Source organism: Schistocerca americana, chromosome 10, assembly GCF_021461395.2.
Source record: "Schistocerca americana isolate TAMUIC-IGC-003095 chromosome 10, iqSchAmer2.1, whole genome shotgun sequence".
Classification (NCBI taxonomy): Eukaryota; Metazoa; Arthropoda; class Insecta; order Orthoptera; family Acrididae; genus Schistocerca; species Schistocerca americana.
In genome coordinates, this window is record NC_060128.1 from 184,944,171 (window position 1) to 184,960,471 (window position 16,301).

At 45.4% G+C, this 16,301-nt stretch overlaps 1 protein-coding gene across 1 annotated transcript in view; it reads left to right on the forward strand.

Annotated features, from left to right (window-relative positions):
* LOC124552546 (flocculation protein FLO11-like) overlaps positions 1-16,301 on the forward strand; it is a 277,283-nt gene that overhangs the window by 224,338 nt on the left and 36,644 nt on the right. Inside the window, exons 5-6 of the mRNA XM_047126864.1 lie at positions 342-1,183; positions 10,355-10,580. Coding sequence (XP_046982820.1) covers positions 342-1,183; positions 10,355-10,580 — 1,068 coding nt within the window. The remainder of the gene's footprint in view (positions 1-341; positions 1,184-10,354; positions 10,581-16,301) is intronic.

Here is a 16,301-nt window from a genome sequence, read left to right on the forward strand (position 1 = left end):
GCATACCTTTATTTTTTACTGAGAAGCAAATACCAATTTTGTAGCTCTAGTTTCCAAAATTGCCTTTATAGCGCCATTTGTGAAAAAAAAAGTTCTATCATCTACCTCATACTTTTAGCTGTGGAATTTCGAAAGTCCCTTCATGAACGATGCCTGCAGTGTAAGACTAACATCTCCAAATATCGAGTTTCTATCCTTAACAGTTTGGGCTGGGCATTGATGAGTCAGTGAATCGCTCAGGACTTTTCCTTTTGTATATAGACTAGTGAGTGACTTGTAAAACGCAATACATAGTTGTATTTACAGGAATGTACTTTTATACCATGTTTCACTGTCCACAGCGCTATTGGCCACTCTGAGGTGGACTCACAGCCATCTGCCATGAAGGAACATAGTGACCAGCATGGGGACACCACCCAAACGAGAGGCCCAGCAGGACCAGTGAGAAGTTCTGTCGCCACAGCGTCCACTGCTGCCAGCGGCGTGACCACCAGCATGGCTTCACAACCACCAGTTCCCATCACAGACCTAACAATGGCTACCAGTACCTCCAAAGTACAGCCCCAGGGCGGGCAGACTGTCACCAGTCTATCGATCAATCACAGTGCTGACTCAGTAACGACTGCCTCATCAGTGTCCACTACCCTCAGCGAAAGCAGAGGGTCTGCAAGCCCATCAGGGCAAAGCAATAACCATCCAACTGCCAGTGGTTCTGTAGTCCATGCACCTATGCATATTGACCAAGACATCAGTTCCACGAACCAAAGTGCACAAGATACAGGAGGACCCCTGACACTCACAAGCGAAGATCTGGCCCATGGACGTCATGAGGACACCATACCATCGCCAGGCACCTTTCAGTCCACCTCTGCACCACCCACTCCCATCAGCACCATCCATTCCAGTGCATCCGCCACCACCGCAACCAGCACTAGTGTATCAGTATCTGCAGCAGTCAGCACCACCACAACTGGTGCTGCTGCATCACAGCCACAAGGCTCCAATGGCACACACGTAGTTGAAAAGGGAACAATTGACAACATCGTCCATGGGGGACCTTCAGCTCCACTTGAAATCGCTACAACTGCATCGAATCAGACCGTCACCCATGTGGGCACCACTCCTGCAAGTGTTGCCACCAGAACCAGTGTTCCAGTTGTACAGCACCCAAACGTGCAGACAGGTGAGTATTCCAATTCGTCCATTTCTTCCATGATTAAGATTCTGCTTTTCCCGTAGCTTTAATTCCAGTTTAATTCCAGAAATAGGGAGGGATCATTGTAGGTATCCATATTTTCTATTACAGTCTTGTGCCGTGTTGGGATGAAGTCTTACAGTCTTTGGGTTACGATGTGTGCCAAAAGCCGCCTTGGTCATCGTGTGGGACATTGTGAAACCTCTATTTACAAATGTATCATGTTCTGCCCAGCAAGCCATGGAAAGAGTCCTCTTGGGCACAATTTGAAGGGTCAGAAAAACAAACAAATGTGTTGGAGAAGAGACAGGACTAGTGCCATTTGCAAAATTGAAACAGTTCGATCGGGCGAACTGAAATAATCGGAGATGGGCAAGGGGGTTTGTGCATTTGATTTCTCATGATAAGAAAATACCTAGATGACGACCTAACGGAAGATGGGCTGGAGCCATAAAGGAATAGAGGAACAAACAGGACCTTCATGTCGCTGACGATCGTTATGTGTGGATAAATTTGAAAGAGGCCTCTATCCAATAGTGAATGATGAATGTCCGATGATGACGATGGTCTTTCGTTATGTGTGGATAAATTTGAAAGAGGCCTCTATCCAATAGTGAATGATGAATGTCCGATGATGACGATGATCAAGACCATCTTCTGTGTACAGCATGTCCAAATTGGTCAGTCTCTCTCTCTCTCTCTCTCTCTCTCTCTCTCCCTCTCTCTCTCTCTCTCTCTCTCTCAGCGTTTCCTAGATTCATTATTTAAGATGTGATCATGTCTAGTGACAGCATTCCTCCAGCTAAATGTCTGTGATTAGTCAGTAAACCAGACGGTAGGGTGCGATTATGGGAATGCTGTTGGAACTATTGAGATAGTCATTTTAAGTTCTTTGCACTGGGGCCCATCACAGAATTCTCACGTTTTACAGGGTGTTTCAGAAAATAGTTTTACAAACTTCGGGGATAGTTATTTATACCAAAACAAGAAAAAACGTCTTTAGGGGCTCTAAAATGCACAATTAAGAGCTATGCGCTCTTGTTCATCTTCAATACTGTGAAACACATGTCTTCTACTGCAAGCTCATTGATTTCCATATTTTGGGAGAAGATAATGTAACCCACAACAAGAAAAAAGTCTGTAACTGCCTTGCTGCATATCGTCGTCCGATAGGAATCGTCAGCCCTTCAAGGTATTTTTCAAGGTATCGAAGGCTTGATAATTACATGGGGAGTGACCAGGACTATAGGGCGGTGCTCGAGTTTCTCCCACTTGTCCGTAGTGGATCGACCTGCGTTTTGTGTAGAACTCGATCAACACGGAACTAATCGCACCATTCCACAACGGTGCTTTTCTACGGATATACAGCCTTACACACATTGTTCCTTCTCCGATGTGGGTGTCCCACTATTGTTTGTTCTTCGGCAGCCAACAAAGTGGAACGTAATACGCAACGCTCGTTGCACCGTAACAAGAGATTCAGTCCTTGCAGACTGTAAAACACAAAAAAGCTTTCTGTTTACTAGACGCATCTTTGCTACTAGCGCGTTTTGCAGGACGAAAAAGGAAACAGTGAATGTACATGTGCACAGGTATCAGGGTTGCCACAAGTTCCGGAAATATCAGGGAATTTCAAATATTTCAGGGAAATTCGAAAAAAAACCACTGGAAAAATCTCGTTTTTGTCTCAGTAGCATGAAACTTTGTTTACTGAGGTGTGATGCTTCGTCGCTGGCTGGGCGCAGCTGAGTTGGTGCGCCGCTTCCCTACTCACTGCTTCTCCCCTTGCCACACTTCCCCCACACCTTGCAGTCAGTGCTGCCACCATTACTTGCTGCTAGCCTAGGAGCTGCCCATCTGAGGCAGGGAGGCGTGAGGAGTGGTTTGTTTGGATCTGATTCTCAGAGACTGTTGACGCAGCGGCCGGAAACAACGCTCATGTGTGCATGAGTTGTGTCTGAGTGATTGTGCGAATGTGTGTCCGCTCTCGTTTTCTGACAAAGGCTATGGCCAAAAATTTTGTTACGAGAGTGTGATTGTCTTTTCAATTTGCCTGTCTGTGGCTCAGCGATCATCTTTATGGTGAGTCGCTACCTATCCTCAGTAGTGTTGACTCTCAGAGTATCTGTGCAAGTTATCTGTTGCGTGCGTAATCACCGAGGTATCATTTCGTCAGCATGGTGCCTGCGCCACGTGAGTGGACTTCCATGATGGGCCAAAACCACAGGCCATTTCTATGGGTATCTTTAACGGATCAGCCCTACCGATCTGAAGCCCATAGTTTCCCACTAATGTGCGGGCCCTGTCTTGTCGGATCTGGTCTCCCCGATGTGCCCGCAGGCTGGGTCTGTCTGTATGTGGCGCAATGCAGCGAATTTTCATGTTTTATCCATAGATCCAGGACTGTCGTGCTTCTCGGCAGGTCAAAGGCTAGGGGCGATGGATTTCAGGAATGGAGACTGTCTCACCGCAGGTACAGTGTACAGTGCGGCATTTTATAGACATTTCATTTATTCTAGTACATTTTGGAACTTCTAAAGTAGTTTATATATTAGAAAGTATGGACGATAAAAAGAAGAGAACTGTCGCAGTCACCGGCAGTTTGTACGCTATATACTCATGTATTTCTTGAAAGAAAAATCACAGAATACCTCTAGAATAACAGACATAGCACAGTGAGTAATAATCGACTTAGTAGAAACGACATTTTATTGGCGGTCACCTATAGTATTGGTTTACACAACTCTTACCCACTTGGTGACAAAATTGAGTTGTTTGTGTACCAATCAATGGTATGAGTTCTCCAGTGTCACAGTGAGTGCAGAACCAAGAATACTTACTCTGGAGCAGAGGGCCACATATCAAGTTTCGAATCTCAGTTAGGGCCATTTGGTATGGGAGATCGCCAGACGGAGATTCTCCCTCTTCTCAGAGACACAACTGACATATCCACTGACTTTGCACAGAGTGGTTACTGATGAAGAATGCATTGTGTTGTCAAGAACATCGCAACACCATTGGCTTCACTTTATGTGTTTAGCCGCGGTCGTGAGTGTGGTGTCACCGCCAGACACCACACTTGCTAGGTGGTAGCCTTTATATCGGCCGCGGTCCGTTAGTATACGTCGGACCCGCGTGTCGCCACTGTCAGTGATTGCAGACCGAGCGCCGCCACACGGCAGGTCTAGAGAGACTTCCTAGCACTCGCCCCAGTTGTACAGCCGACTTTGCTAGCGATGGTTCACTGACAAATTACGCTCTCATTTGCCGAGACGATAGTTAGCATAGCCTTCAGCTACGTCATTTGCTACGACCTAGCAAGGCGCCATTACCATTTACTATTGATGCTGTAAAACATGTACCGTCAAGAGCGATGTTCACCAATTATGGATTAAAGTTAAGTATTCCAGAAGATACGTACGTTTTTTACTAGTCTCATTTCCGTGTCCTGTTCCAGACCTCACGCCAGCCTGCGTGAGCTTAAACGCGTGCCTTTCGGCTTCCTCCTAGTGGATTGGCTGTCTTGCCAATCCACAACAGTGAGCTCCATATTTGCCACACATAATTCCCCCCTCCCCCCACAATCTGTTGTAACACATTTAAGCTGACAAAGCGAAAAATGGTTCTCTTGAGCTAAAGTTAACTGTGCCCCTTAAAGAATTCCTCACCTATTGTTGTACCACGTAGGAAAATCAGGTCTGCTAGTTCATCATTAACTCTGAACTCTGTGTTGATACCTCTAAAAATCAATGGCTTTTGTACAGTAGCAGAGATGTCTGTAGGTACCTCCATGGCTATTGGATACCAAGCAAACGTAGGTGCCTTTTCTTGCAACTAGTTTGGTAAATTACAAGGAATATCTTCAACTTAACGCACCACTTCATTTGCTGACAGAGTAGTGCTTCACATTCTGCGGTTTTATCGGGAAACAGTTCTTCATCTGTGTTTAAAATCCACTTCTGTATGTAATCACCATCAGTGGATGGCTTGCCTCGTTTGGCTATTTGGCCGACATTTCGTAAATTAACTTTTGCAATGGTCTCACTTTTATGAGCGCATTTCTTAAAAATGTTTATTTGACATACCTTGCCGTCAAATGTATCAGCCTGTGTTTTGTATCCCGCCTGGCAGGCGGAGCGTGGGTAAGGAACAGGAACAGGGAAAGGTACTAATCTCGGTACTGCAAATACGGTTTAAGCACCTTTACTAGTGGATAAACATATGCAAACATATTACATAACTTGCAAGGTGGTGCGAAGGTGAAGCGAAGTGTCCTGGCTGTCTGCACCTGATGAAATGGGGTAAAGCAGTCGCGGAGCTCGTAAACCTCGACAGCGCCGGCTAGAGAGTGGTGTCGTCGGTGTCTCTCGTAGTGCCAACCTACCAGAGCGGAACTACGTTGTGGCATCGTAACTGGCACATTTAGTACAGGTCTGAATATGTCTTAAGACAGCCTTTGCATATAAACAAAATTTTTGGTAGTTTATCAACTGCTGGGAGTAGAAAAACAGTTTTCTTTTTCGAAACGCGCTTTATGCTCAAACTACACTCAAGAGTCAAAGAAACTGGTACCCTTTGCCTCATATCGTGCAGAAGTGCCGCAACACGACGTGGCATGGACTCGACTAATGTCTGAAGTAGTGCTGGAGGGAATTGACACCATGAATCCTGCAGGGCTGACGATAAATCCTAACACTACGAGAGGTGCAGATCTCCTCTGAACAGCACATTGCAAGGCATTCCAGATATGCTCAATAATGTTCATGTCTGGAGAGTTTGGTAACCAACGGAAGTGTTGAAACTTAGAAGAGTTTTCCTGGAGCCACTCTGTAGCACTTCAGGACGTGTGGGGTGTCGCATTGTCCTGCTGGTATTCCCCAGTCCGCCAGAATCCACAATTGACATGAATGGATGCAGGTGATCAGACAGGATGCTTACGAACGTATCACGTGTCAAGAGTCGCATCTAGACGTATCAGGGGTCCCATATCACTCCAACTGCATACACCCCACACCATTCCAGAGCCTCCACCTGCTTGAACAGTCCCATGCTGACATGCAGGGTCCATGGATTCATGAAGATTTTTCCATATTTGGACATGTCCATGCGCTCGATACAATTCGAAACTAGACTCGTCCGACCAGGCAATATGTTTCCAGTCATCAACGGTCCAATGTCGGTGTTAACGGGGTCAGACGAGGCGTAAAGTTCGGAGTCGTGCAGTCATCAAGGGTACACAAGTGTGCCTTCGGCTCCGAAAGCCCGTATCAATGATGTTCCGTTAAATGGTTCTTACGCTGACACTTGCTGATAGCCCAGCATTCAAATCTGCAGCAATTTGCGGATAGGCTACACTTTTGTCACCTTGAACAATTCTCTTCAGTCGTCGTTGGTCCCGTTCTTGCAGGATCTTTTTCCGGCCGCAGCGATGTTCGAGATTTGATGTTTTACCGGATTCCTGATATTCAAGGTGGTGGTTGTTGTTGTTGTTGTTGTTGTTGTTGTGGTCGTGGTCTTCAGTCCTGAGACTGGTTTGATGCAGCTCTCCATGCTGCTCTATCCTGTGCAAGCTTCTTCATCTCCCAGTACTTACTGCAACCTACATCCTTCTGAATCACTAAGCATTCATCTCGGGGTCTCCCTCTACGATTTTTACCCTCCACGCTGCCCTCCAATGCTAAATTTGTGATCACTTGATGCCTCACAACATGTCCTAGCAACCGATCCCTTCTTCTTGTCAAGTTGTGGCACAAACTCCTCTTTTCCCCAATCTACCTATCTAATCTTCAGCTTTCTTCTGTAGCACCACATTTCGAAAGCTTCTATTCTCTTCTTGTCCAAACTATTTATCGTCCATGTTTCACTTCCATACATGGCTACACTCTATACTAACACTTTAGGAAACGACTTCCTGACATTTAAATCCATACTCGATGTTAACAAATTTTTCTTCTTCAGAAACGCTTTCCTTGCCATTGCCAGTCCACATTTTATATCCTCTCTACTTCGACCATCATCACTTATTTTGCTTCCCAAATAGCAAAACTCCTTTGCTACTTAAGTGTCTCATTTCCTAATCTAATTCCCTCAGCATCACCCGACTTAATTCGACTACGTTCCATTATCCTCGTTTTGCTTTTGTTGATGTTCATCTTATATCCTCCTTTCAAGACACTATCCATTCCGTTCAATTGCTCTTCCAGGTCGTTTGCTGTCTCTGACAGAATTACAATGTCATCGGCGAACCTCAAAGTTTTTATTTCTTCTCCATGGATTTTAATACCTACTCCGAATTTTTCTTTTGTTTCCTTTACTGCTTGCTCAATATACAGGTTGAATAACATCGGGGAGAGGCTACAACCCTGTCTCACTCCCTTCCCAACCACTGATTCCCTTTCATGTCCCTCGACTCTTATAACTGCCATCTGGTTTCTGTACAAATTGTAAATAGCCTTTCGCTCCCTGTATTTGACCCCTGCCACCTTTAGAATTTAAAAGAGAGTATTCCAGTGAACATTGTCAAAAGCTTTCTCTAAGTCTACAAACGCTAGAAACGTAGGCTTGCCTTTCCTTAATCTTTCTTCTAAGATAAGTCGTAAGGTCAGTAGTGCCTCACGTGTTCCAACGGTACACTCGTGAAACGGTCGTACAGGAAAATCCCCATTTCATCGCTACCTCGGAGATGGTGTGTCCCATCGCTCGTGTGCCGACTATAACACCACGTTGAAACTCACTTAAATCTTGATAACCTGCCATTGTAGCACCTGGAGACGACTGCACCACACACTTTTTGTCTGTTATAGGCGTTTCCCACCGCATCGCCGTATTCTGGCTGTTGAGATACTTCTGTATTTGAATACGCATGCCTATACCAGTTTCCTTGGCGGTTCAGTGTAATTAACCGAGGAATTACATTTCGCCAAGTGAGACTACTTGCACTCGAAACTTTTACTTTCATTCATTGCTTTTCACAAGCGTAAACGATAAATAATGTTGCCCTGGTAATGAACTAAACATTTACCTTAATTCGCACCACCAGAGTCGTGTGGTCTACATAGAGTAAAACTTCGATATATGTTGTTAGGTACCCACGCTTTCGATAGGCAGCCATTCTTGGAAATTACCCATTTAATGGTGACGGGAACGTTAGTATTTACCAGTTGTATATGAAGGATCAGTGATCAAGCTGCACAAGGCTGTTTGCGGTTGAAGCTGTTGTCTGTAAGAACGTACCAACGCCATAAGACTGTAGCGAGGTACAGGAATTCCTGAAGACGATTGGTGAGCAGTCCAGGGAGTTGCCGTTCACGCTGAACGTAAGTAAATATAACGAATTGCGAGAGTACCCCAAGGGAGTGTTGTAAAGAGAGGCAACTCACATGCAAAATCTGGAGGCATACCGGTAATGGTTCCTTCGCAAATCATTCCCGACTGCAACTGGAAAATGAGGAAGTGACAGTGGTGCAGAAAGTATCCTCAGTCACACACCACAAGGTCGTTTGCGGAGTACACATCTAGATGCAGATTTAGACGTCAGAGATACACACCTATAGTTTTGTGCGTCTGCTCGCTGACTCTTTTTGAAACGACCTGCGCTCTTTTCAAAATCACTAGGCTTCCTTCAGACCTCCATTGTTCTTCTTACACCCCAATTGTGGGTGGAACAGTAAGGAGGTGTGGGGGTGGAGGGTGACAGTTGTACACGAATTATACTCCGCCACGTAGTGTTTCAGTGCTTAGCACATTGCATCTACGCCGTCCACTCCATAGCACTTTCAGGCATTGCCTTTATAATTAATAATTTATTCTTTTCTAGCTGTGTTCATTTTTAATTCCACGCTAGTGTGTTTATAACCGTAACTAGGAGGGCAGTTACGGAATGTATCGAAACTTCCAGGCGGATGTGCTGGCTCGTGAGTACCTGGAACCTTCAAAACAGGGGTGTTCTTTATTTCAGCCTGCCCGGGTCGCTTCGGAAGTACCGGGTGATCAAAAAGTCAGTATAAATTTGAAAACTTAATAAACCACGGAAAAATGTAGATAGAGAGGTAAAAATTGACATACATGCTTGGAATGACATGGGGTTTTATTAGAACAAAAAGAAAAAACGAAGTTCACATAATGTCCGACACATGGCGCTGGACAGCAAAACTGCTACCGTGACGGGTGAGAGGTACGCCGATATGTTACAGAATCGCAGCATCCCCAGCCTGGCTGATAAACACCTGCTGGAACGTACGATGTGTATGTAGGATGGTGCTCCACCCCATATTGCTAGACGCGTGAAACATCTCTTGCGCGCGTCGTTTGGTGATGATCGTGTGCTCAGCCGCCACTTTCGTCATGTTTGGCCTCCCAGGTCCCCATACCTCAGTCCGTGCGATTACTGGCTTTGGGATTACCTGAAGTCGCAAGTGTATCGTGATCGACCGACATCTCTAGGGATGCTGAAAGACAACATCCGACGCCAATGCCTCACCATAACTCCGGACATGCTTTACAGTGCTGTTCACAACATTATTCCTCGACTACAGCTATTGTTGAGGCACGATGGTGGACATATTGAGCATTCCCTGTAAAGAACATTATCTTTGCTTTGTCTTTGCTGTTCTGATCAGATAAAGCGCCAGCTGTCAGACATTTTTTGAACTTTTGTATTTTTTTTTTTTTTTTTTTTTTTTGTTATAATAAAACCCCATGTCATTCCAAGCATGTGTGTCAATTTGTACCTCTCTATCTACATTATTCCGTGATTTATTCAGTTTTCAAATTTGTACTGACTTTTTGATCACCCAGTACTTTTGGGCTGTACATAATACCACCAGTAACCACTGAGCATAAAAACAGACACCGGTATGGATCATTCGGACAAGTGCGTCAATAGAATTGTGTGGCGGGAGTTTCAAATTGTAAATATATTGAATTTATCATAACGTTTCACAAACGGATTTCTTTAATTTATTACTTTTATTTATGGATCATGTGATGGTCACTTTATGGGCCGTACTGGTAATTGCATGGGGCCGCATTTGGCCTCCGGGTTGGACACCCCTGCTTTGAACTGACAGAACTTCGTAACAGCGCAGCAGTGTAAGAGATTCACTCTTGCCACAGATCACTTTTTCACCCTCTTCATTAGTGCTGTTGTCTCTCCCACAGGTAACATCAACGAATACAACGTTACAGTGGAAACCAAGAGCCGCAACGGAAGTAAAACCCAAGGGGCCTCGGCTGGAGATTCTTCTGCGACTGCCGGTCAACAGGGAGGCACCAGCGCTGCCAACACTACGGAGAAGAACGGCAACGGCACCAGTGTTGCCAATTGCTCACTCGCTGAACCCCTAAAGAACTGCAGTAACACTAACGATACCGCCCCCACTGTTACGTAAGTTCATTTCCAACTTATTTTGTACATCAGTAGAGACGGCACAGTATTGGTAACATGTTTTCACATGTTTAGAATTAAACAGTGCATTGCACATGTAGATTTGTAAAAGGCTTTTTATAATCACTTTTCTACAAACAAACTTTTTATTTTTTACAGAAACGAAAATAGTTATGCTTTATAGATTTCGATGCGCCGAATACGCTTAAAATTGTCTCGTTCCTCAGAGTTACAAGTAAATAAGGTGTTTCCGTTTCACATTCACACTTATGGGTCATTATAAGAGCTACTTGCAAAGACGTTGGCCGTCCGGAGTGGCCGAACGGTTCTAGGCGCTTCAGTCTTCGGGCATGGATGTGTGTGATGTCCTTAGGTTAGTTAGGTTTAAGTAGTTCTAAGTTCTAGGGGACTGACGACCTCAGAAGTTAAGTCCCATAGTGCTCAGAGTCATTTGAACCATTTTTGCAAAGACGTTGTGACAAGGGTTACTCAACCTCTAAGTGAGTAAGGTGACTGCTATTTTCCACCACGACTCATGTTACCATCTAGTTACGTGTGCATTGTCGAATCTAGAGACGAGACGTGATGTTGTCGTTTGTTACGGCTGTACCACTCGTGGTTGCGTCAGTTCACTTATTAGACAAATGAGTGTCGTGGTGGATGTCAGTGAATGTATGTGATGCAGTCCCGGATCTACGATATTACCTAACCGGAGCAAAAGCTTGATAGTGCCAGAGGGAGGACTCGAACCTCCGACGGGGGAGCCGCGCGAACCGTGACAAGATGCCACAGACCGCACGGCTAGCCCGCTCGGTCAACTGTATATATCCTATTGGTTACAGTAGCAATATACTTGGAATGTTAAGTCCCACCTTACTTGTAAGAAGGAGACAGTTTTAATCATAATTTCGTATTCAGTGCATCGAAATCTATAAATACGTCTACTTTGGTTTCTGCAGAAAAGCACTATGTACCACTGTGTGATGTGGAAGTGGAATAAAACGTTTCCCATTGTTTGGCTTTGTGGTACCAACTACAGAGACTGAATGGTAATCCATTCACTTTATGCAAAGTGGACTGGAGTTGTCAGCAGTGATTAAACGGCTCTTTCTTTGCGTCATCAGTATTCTGACTGTCTTGATGCAACCCGTAACGATTTTTGACACTACAAGTGAAGCCAGCCTTGCTGTGTGTCAAGACTTATACATGATACCTTGCACGAGGTCAAATAAGAACGAGACCCCAATTAATTAAAAAAAATGGCTGTGAGCACTATGGGACGTAACTTTTGAGGTCATCAGTCCCCTAGAACTTAGAACTACTTAAACCTAACTAACCTAAGGACATCACACACATCCATGCCCGAGGCATGATTCGAACCTGCGACCGTAGCGGTCGCGCGGTTCCAGACTGTAGCGCCTAGAACCGCTCGGCCACCCCGGCCGGCATTAATTAAAAGCAGACTGACATTTCTAAGGCGTACAACCAACAGTGTGGTGTATTTCTTTTTGTTAATATCAACTTCCAGCGAAGTATAGGGAGCCTGTGATAGAGCAGTACACAAACAAATGATTATAACGAAATACGCAATCCTTAGAGACACTCTCCGATATGTGATCTCACATGCGCATGTGCCCAAATGTTCACTATGACGCAGGCAAATGTACCCCTGGCAGTCAGCATGTGGACGCCACAACGGAATGTGCACTGTGTGCTGCTTGGTTAACAGAGTTAAAATCTGTAACACGTGTGCAGTGGCCTGCAAGAAGAAAATGCAACGTGGATCCTCTCACACGTAAATCCATTTAGCAGTGGGACAGAACTCTTTGAGAAATTGTGAGTTTGATTTCAAATGCTGCAAAACATCCTAAAATGCATGTGAGTGAAGAGAGAGTTGAATGTAGGCTCGAAGAATTCGCTAGAGGCTCCCGTAAATCCGTTAGAGAAGTTGGTAAGGAACTATTCGTCCCCTTTCGACGGTGCACGACATTGCGCACAAACTCTCCGACTGCTTGCGTACAAACTCCAACTTTCGCGTCACACTAGACCTGAGGGTCACCGCAGACGTTGTGATTTTGCTGTTGAATTGTTGCATTGTTTCGACGAAAACAACAACTACCTCAATGCAGTGCTCTTTAGTCGTGAGTCCACCTTCCATTGCTGTGGCAAAGTTAACCGACATAACTGTCGATTGTGGGGAAGTGAGACTCCGGGAGAAATGACTGAGTATGAAAGCGTGACACCTGAAGTTAATGTGTGGCTGGGGTTACATAAACGTGATTTGATAGGTCCATTTTTTCTTGGCGTGTACAGTGAGAGTACACACCTACCTCGACTTCCTGGCGAACTATGCAGTTCCACAAGACATTTTCGAGCAGGATGGTGTCATCGCCCCCCCCCCTTCCCCACCCAGACACTATCAAGGAGGTGTTACTACATTTTTCCATGAGACGAGTCTTGGATCGGAAAGGGGGGGGGGGGGGGGGAGGGATCCCATTGCCTGGCCTCCTCGGTCTCCCGATGCGACCCCGCTGGATTTCAGTGCATGGGGGTTTATCAAGCGCATTGCATACAGAACAAAAGTTCCAGAACTGGTAGATTTGAGACAATTCATCTGTGCTGCAGTCGAGGCCGTATCACCTGTCACGCTTATGAACCTGCGGCAAGAAGTGGAGTACCATTTCGATACCTGTTGAGCTAAAAATTGTGCCCACAGTGATCTGTACCAAAAAATGGTTCAAATGGCTCTGACAAGGGAACCTCCCCATCGCACCCCCCCTCAGATTTAGTTATAAGTTGGCACAGTGGATAGGCCTTGAAAAACTGAACACAGATCAATCGAGAAAACAGGAAGAAGTTGTGTGGAACTATGAAAAAAATAGGCAAAATATGCAAACGAAGTAGTCAATGCGCAAGATAAACAACATCAAGGGTAATATGAGCGCAGGAGCGCCGTGGTCCCGTGGTTAGCGTGAGCAGCTGCGGAAGGAGAGGTCCTTGGTTCAAGTCTTCCCTCGAGTGAAAAGTTTCCTTTCTTTATTTTCGCAAAGTTATGATCAGTCCGTTCGTTCATTGACGTTTCTGTTCACTGGAATAAGTTACGTTTTGCGACCGCACCGCAAAACCGTGCGATTAGTAGACGAAAGGACGTGCCTCTCCAATGGGAACCGAAGACATTTGATCACGAGGTCATAGGTCAACCGATTCCTCCACAGGAAAACACGTCTGATATATTCTATACGACACTGGTGACGGCATGTGCGTCACATGACAGGAATATGTCGTCGACCCACCTAACTTGTACACTTGGCGAATGGGTAAAACGATTCTTCTACCTTGCCCGATTTAGGTTTCCTTGTGGATGTGATAATCACTCCCAAAAAAGTGATGAAAACATAAGTGTTTGTCACATAAACTGCAACAAATGAATGCAACTGCCAGCCAGGGAGCCTCGTTAGCAGGAATACTCTCTCTTCCGTGCCCTGTAGTCGACTGACGTCGTGTGTTTCGATGTTTGTTTAGGTGTAGCGTCCCCATACTACGGCGCAGTTACCTCGCATCGGACGGACGGACGGGCAGATAATAATTGTCTGAAAATAAAAAATTAAAATTTTCACTCGAGGGAAGACTTGAACTAAAAGACTTCTCGTTGCGCAGCTGCTCACGCTAACCACGGGACTACAGCGGTCCTGCGCTGACGCTATTCTTGATGTTGCCTATCTTGTACATGGACTACTCAGTTTGTATATTTTGCTTATTTTTTTCATAGTTCCACACAACTTCTTCCTGTTTCCTCGATTGGTCTGTGTTCAGTCTTTCAAGGCCTCTCCACTGTGCCAACTTATAACTAAATCTGAGGGGGGTGCGATGGGAAGGTTGCCTTGTGAGCACTATGGTACTTAATATCTATGGTCATCAGTCCCCTAGAACTTAGAACTACGTGAACCTAACTAACCTAAGGACATCACACAACACCCAGCCATCACGAGGCAGAGAAAATCCCTGACCCCGCCGGGAATCGAACCCGGGCGCGGGAAGCGAGAACGCTACCGCACGACCACGAGCTGCTTACTGATCTGTACCAACATCCGTAAAAATATTTCGCTCCTACGTACAGTCTTGGACAAATAAAGTATTAAGCTTAGTAGGTGCTGGAATATAAACAAATGTGTCATTATATGTCTTGCCTGCACGTCCTTTACTTAGTGTCGTTGCCTTCAGTGCCAACGGACCCATGTTCAATCTCTGCTACTTCCTCAGATTTTTTTCTAATGTAGGGAGGTATGGAAAAGGATCTTTTAGCTCAGGTCAGCATAACTTAATAAACAGATTTCCCCCTTAACCATTTAGTTACTGAATTCATTAAAATTTCGCATATTACTGTAAAAATTGATTGCCTGCTTTGGCAATGTTTCGAAATTTTGATTGTTCTTATAATTATTTTAAGTCGGGTGTATATGTCTCACTGGACATGTTGAGGAGAGCATACCGAGAATATCAAATTTCAGGCATTGCTTCTCACCATGGACTTCACATAACAACCGAAAGCAGCGGCGTTTGCGTATAGTTGTCAGTGCTATCAAACAAGTAACACTACGTGAAATAAAAACAGAAATCAGTGTGGCACGTATTAAGACCTTACCACTTAGGACAGTGCTGTGAAATTAGGCGTTAAAGAGCTATGGCAACAGAAGGCCGACGCGAGTGCCTTTGCTAAAAGAACGTCATCCCCTGCAGTGCCTCTCCTGGGCCCGTGACGATATCGGTTGGACCCTAGACGACTGGAAAACCGTTGCCTGTGTAGGTGAGTCCCAATTTTAATTGGTAAGAGCTGTTGGTAGGGTTTGAGTATGGTGCAGACCCCACGAAGCCATGGACCCAAGTTGTTAACAAAGCATTGTTCAATCTTGTAGTGGCTCGATAATAGTGTGGGCTGTGTTTACATGGGGGCAACGGCCTTGCCGCAGTGGATACACCGGTTCCCGTGAGATCACCGAAGTTAAGCGCTGTCGGGCTTGGCCGGCACTTGGATGGGTGACCATCCAGCCGCCATGAGCTGTTGCTATTTTTCGGGGTGCACTCAGCCTCATGATCCCAATTGAGGAGCTACGCGACCGAATAGTAGCGGCTCTGGTCATAGAAAACCATCATAACGACCGGGAGAGCGGTGTGCTAACCACACGCCCCTCCTATCCGTATCCTCAACTGAGGATGACACGGCGGTCGGATGGTCCCGATGAGCCACTTGTGGCCTGAAGACGCAGTGCTTTTGTGTTTACATGGACTGAACTGATGATTGACAGGAAATGGTTATGTTCAGCTACCTGGAGACCATCTGCTGCTATTCTTGGATTTCATGAACCCAAGCAACAATGAAATTTTTATAGATCACGATGCACAATGTCACTGGGCAACAGTTATTTGCGATTGGTTTGAAGAACATTCTGGACACTTCCAGCAAATGGTTTGGCTAACCAGATCGCCCAACATGAATTGCATTGAGCATCAATGGGACATAATCAGGATGTCAGTTCATGCACAAAATCCTTTAATGGCAATACTTCCACAATTATGGACGGCTATAGAGGCAGTATGACTCACTATTTGTGTGGGGGTCCTCCAATGACTTGCCCACGTCACACTGGGTTACTGTACTGTGCCAGGTACAAGAAGGTTCGACTCAATATTAGGATGTATCCCATGACTTTTGTCACCCCAGTG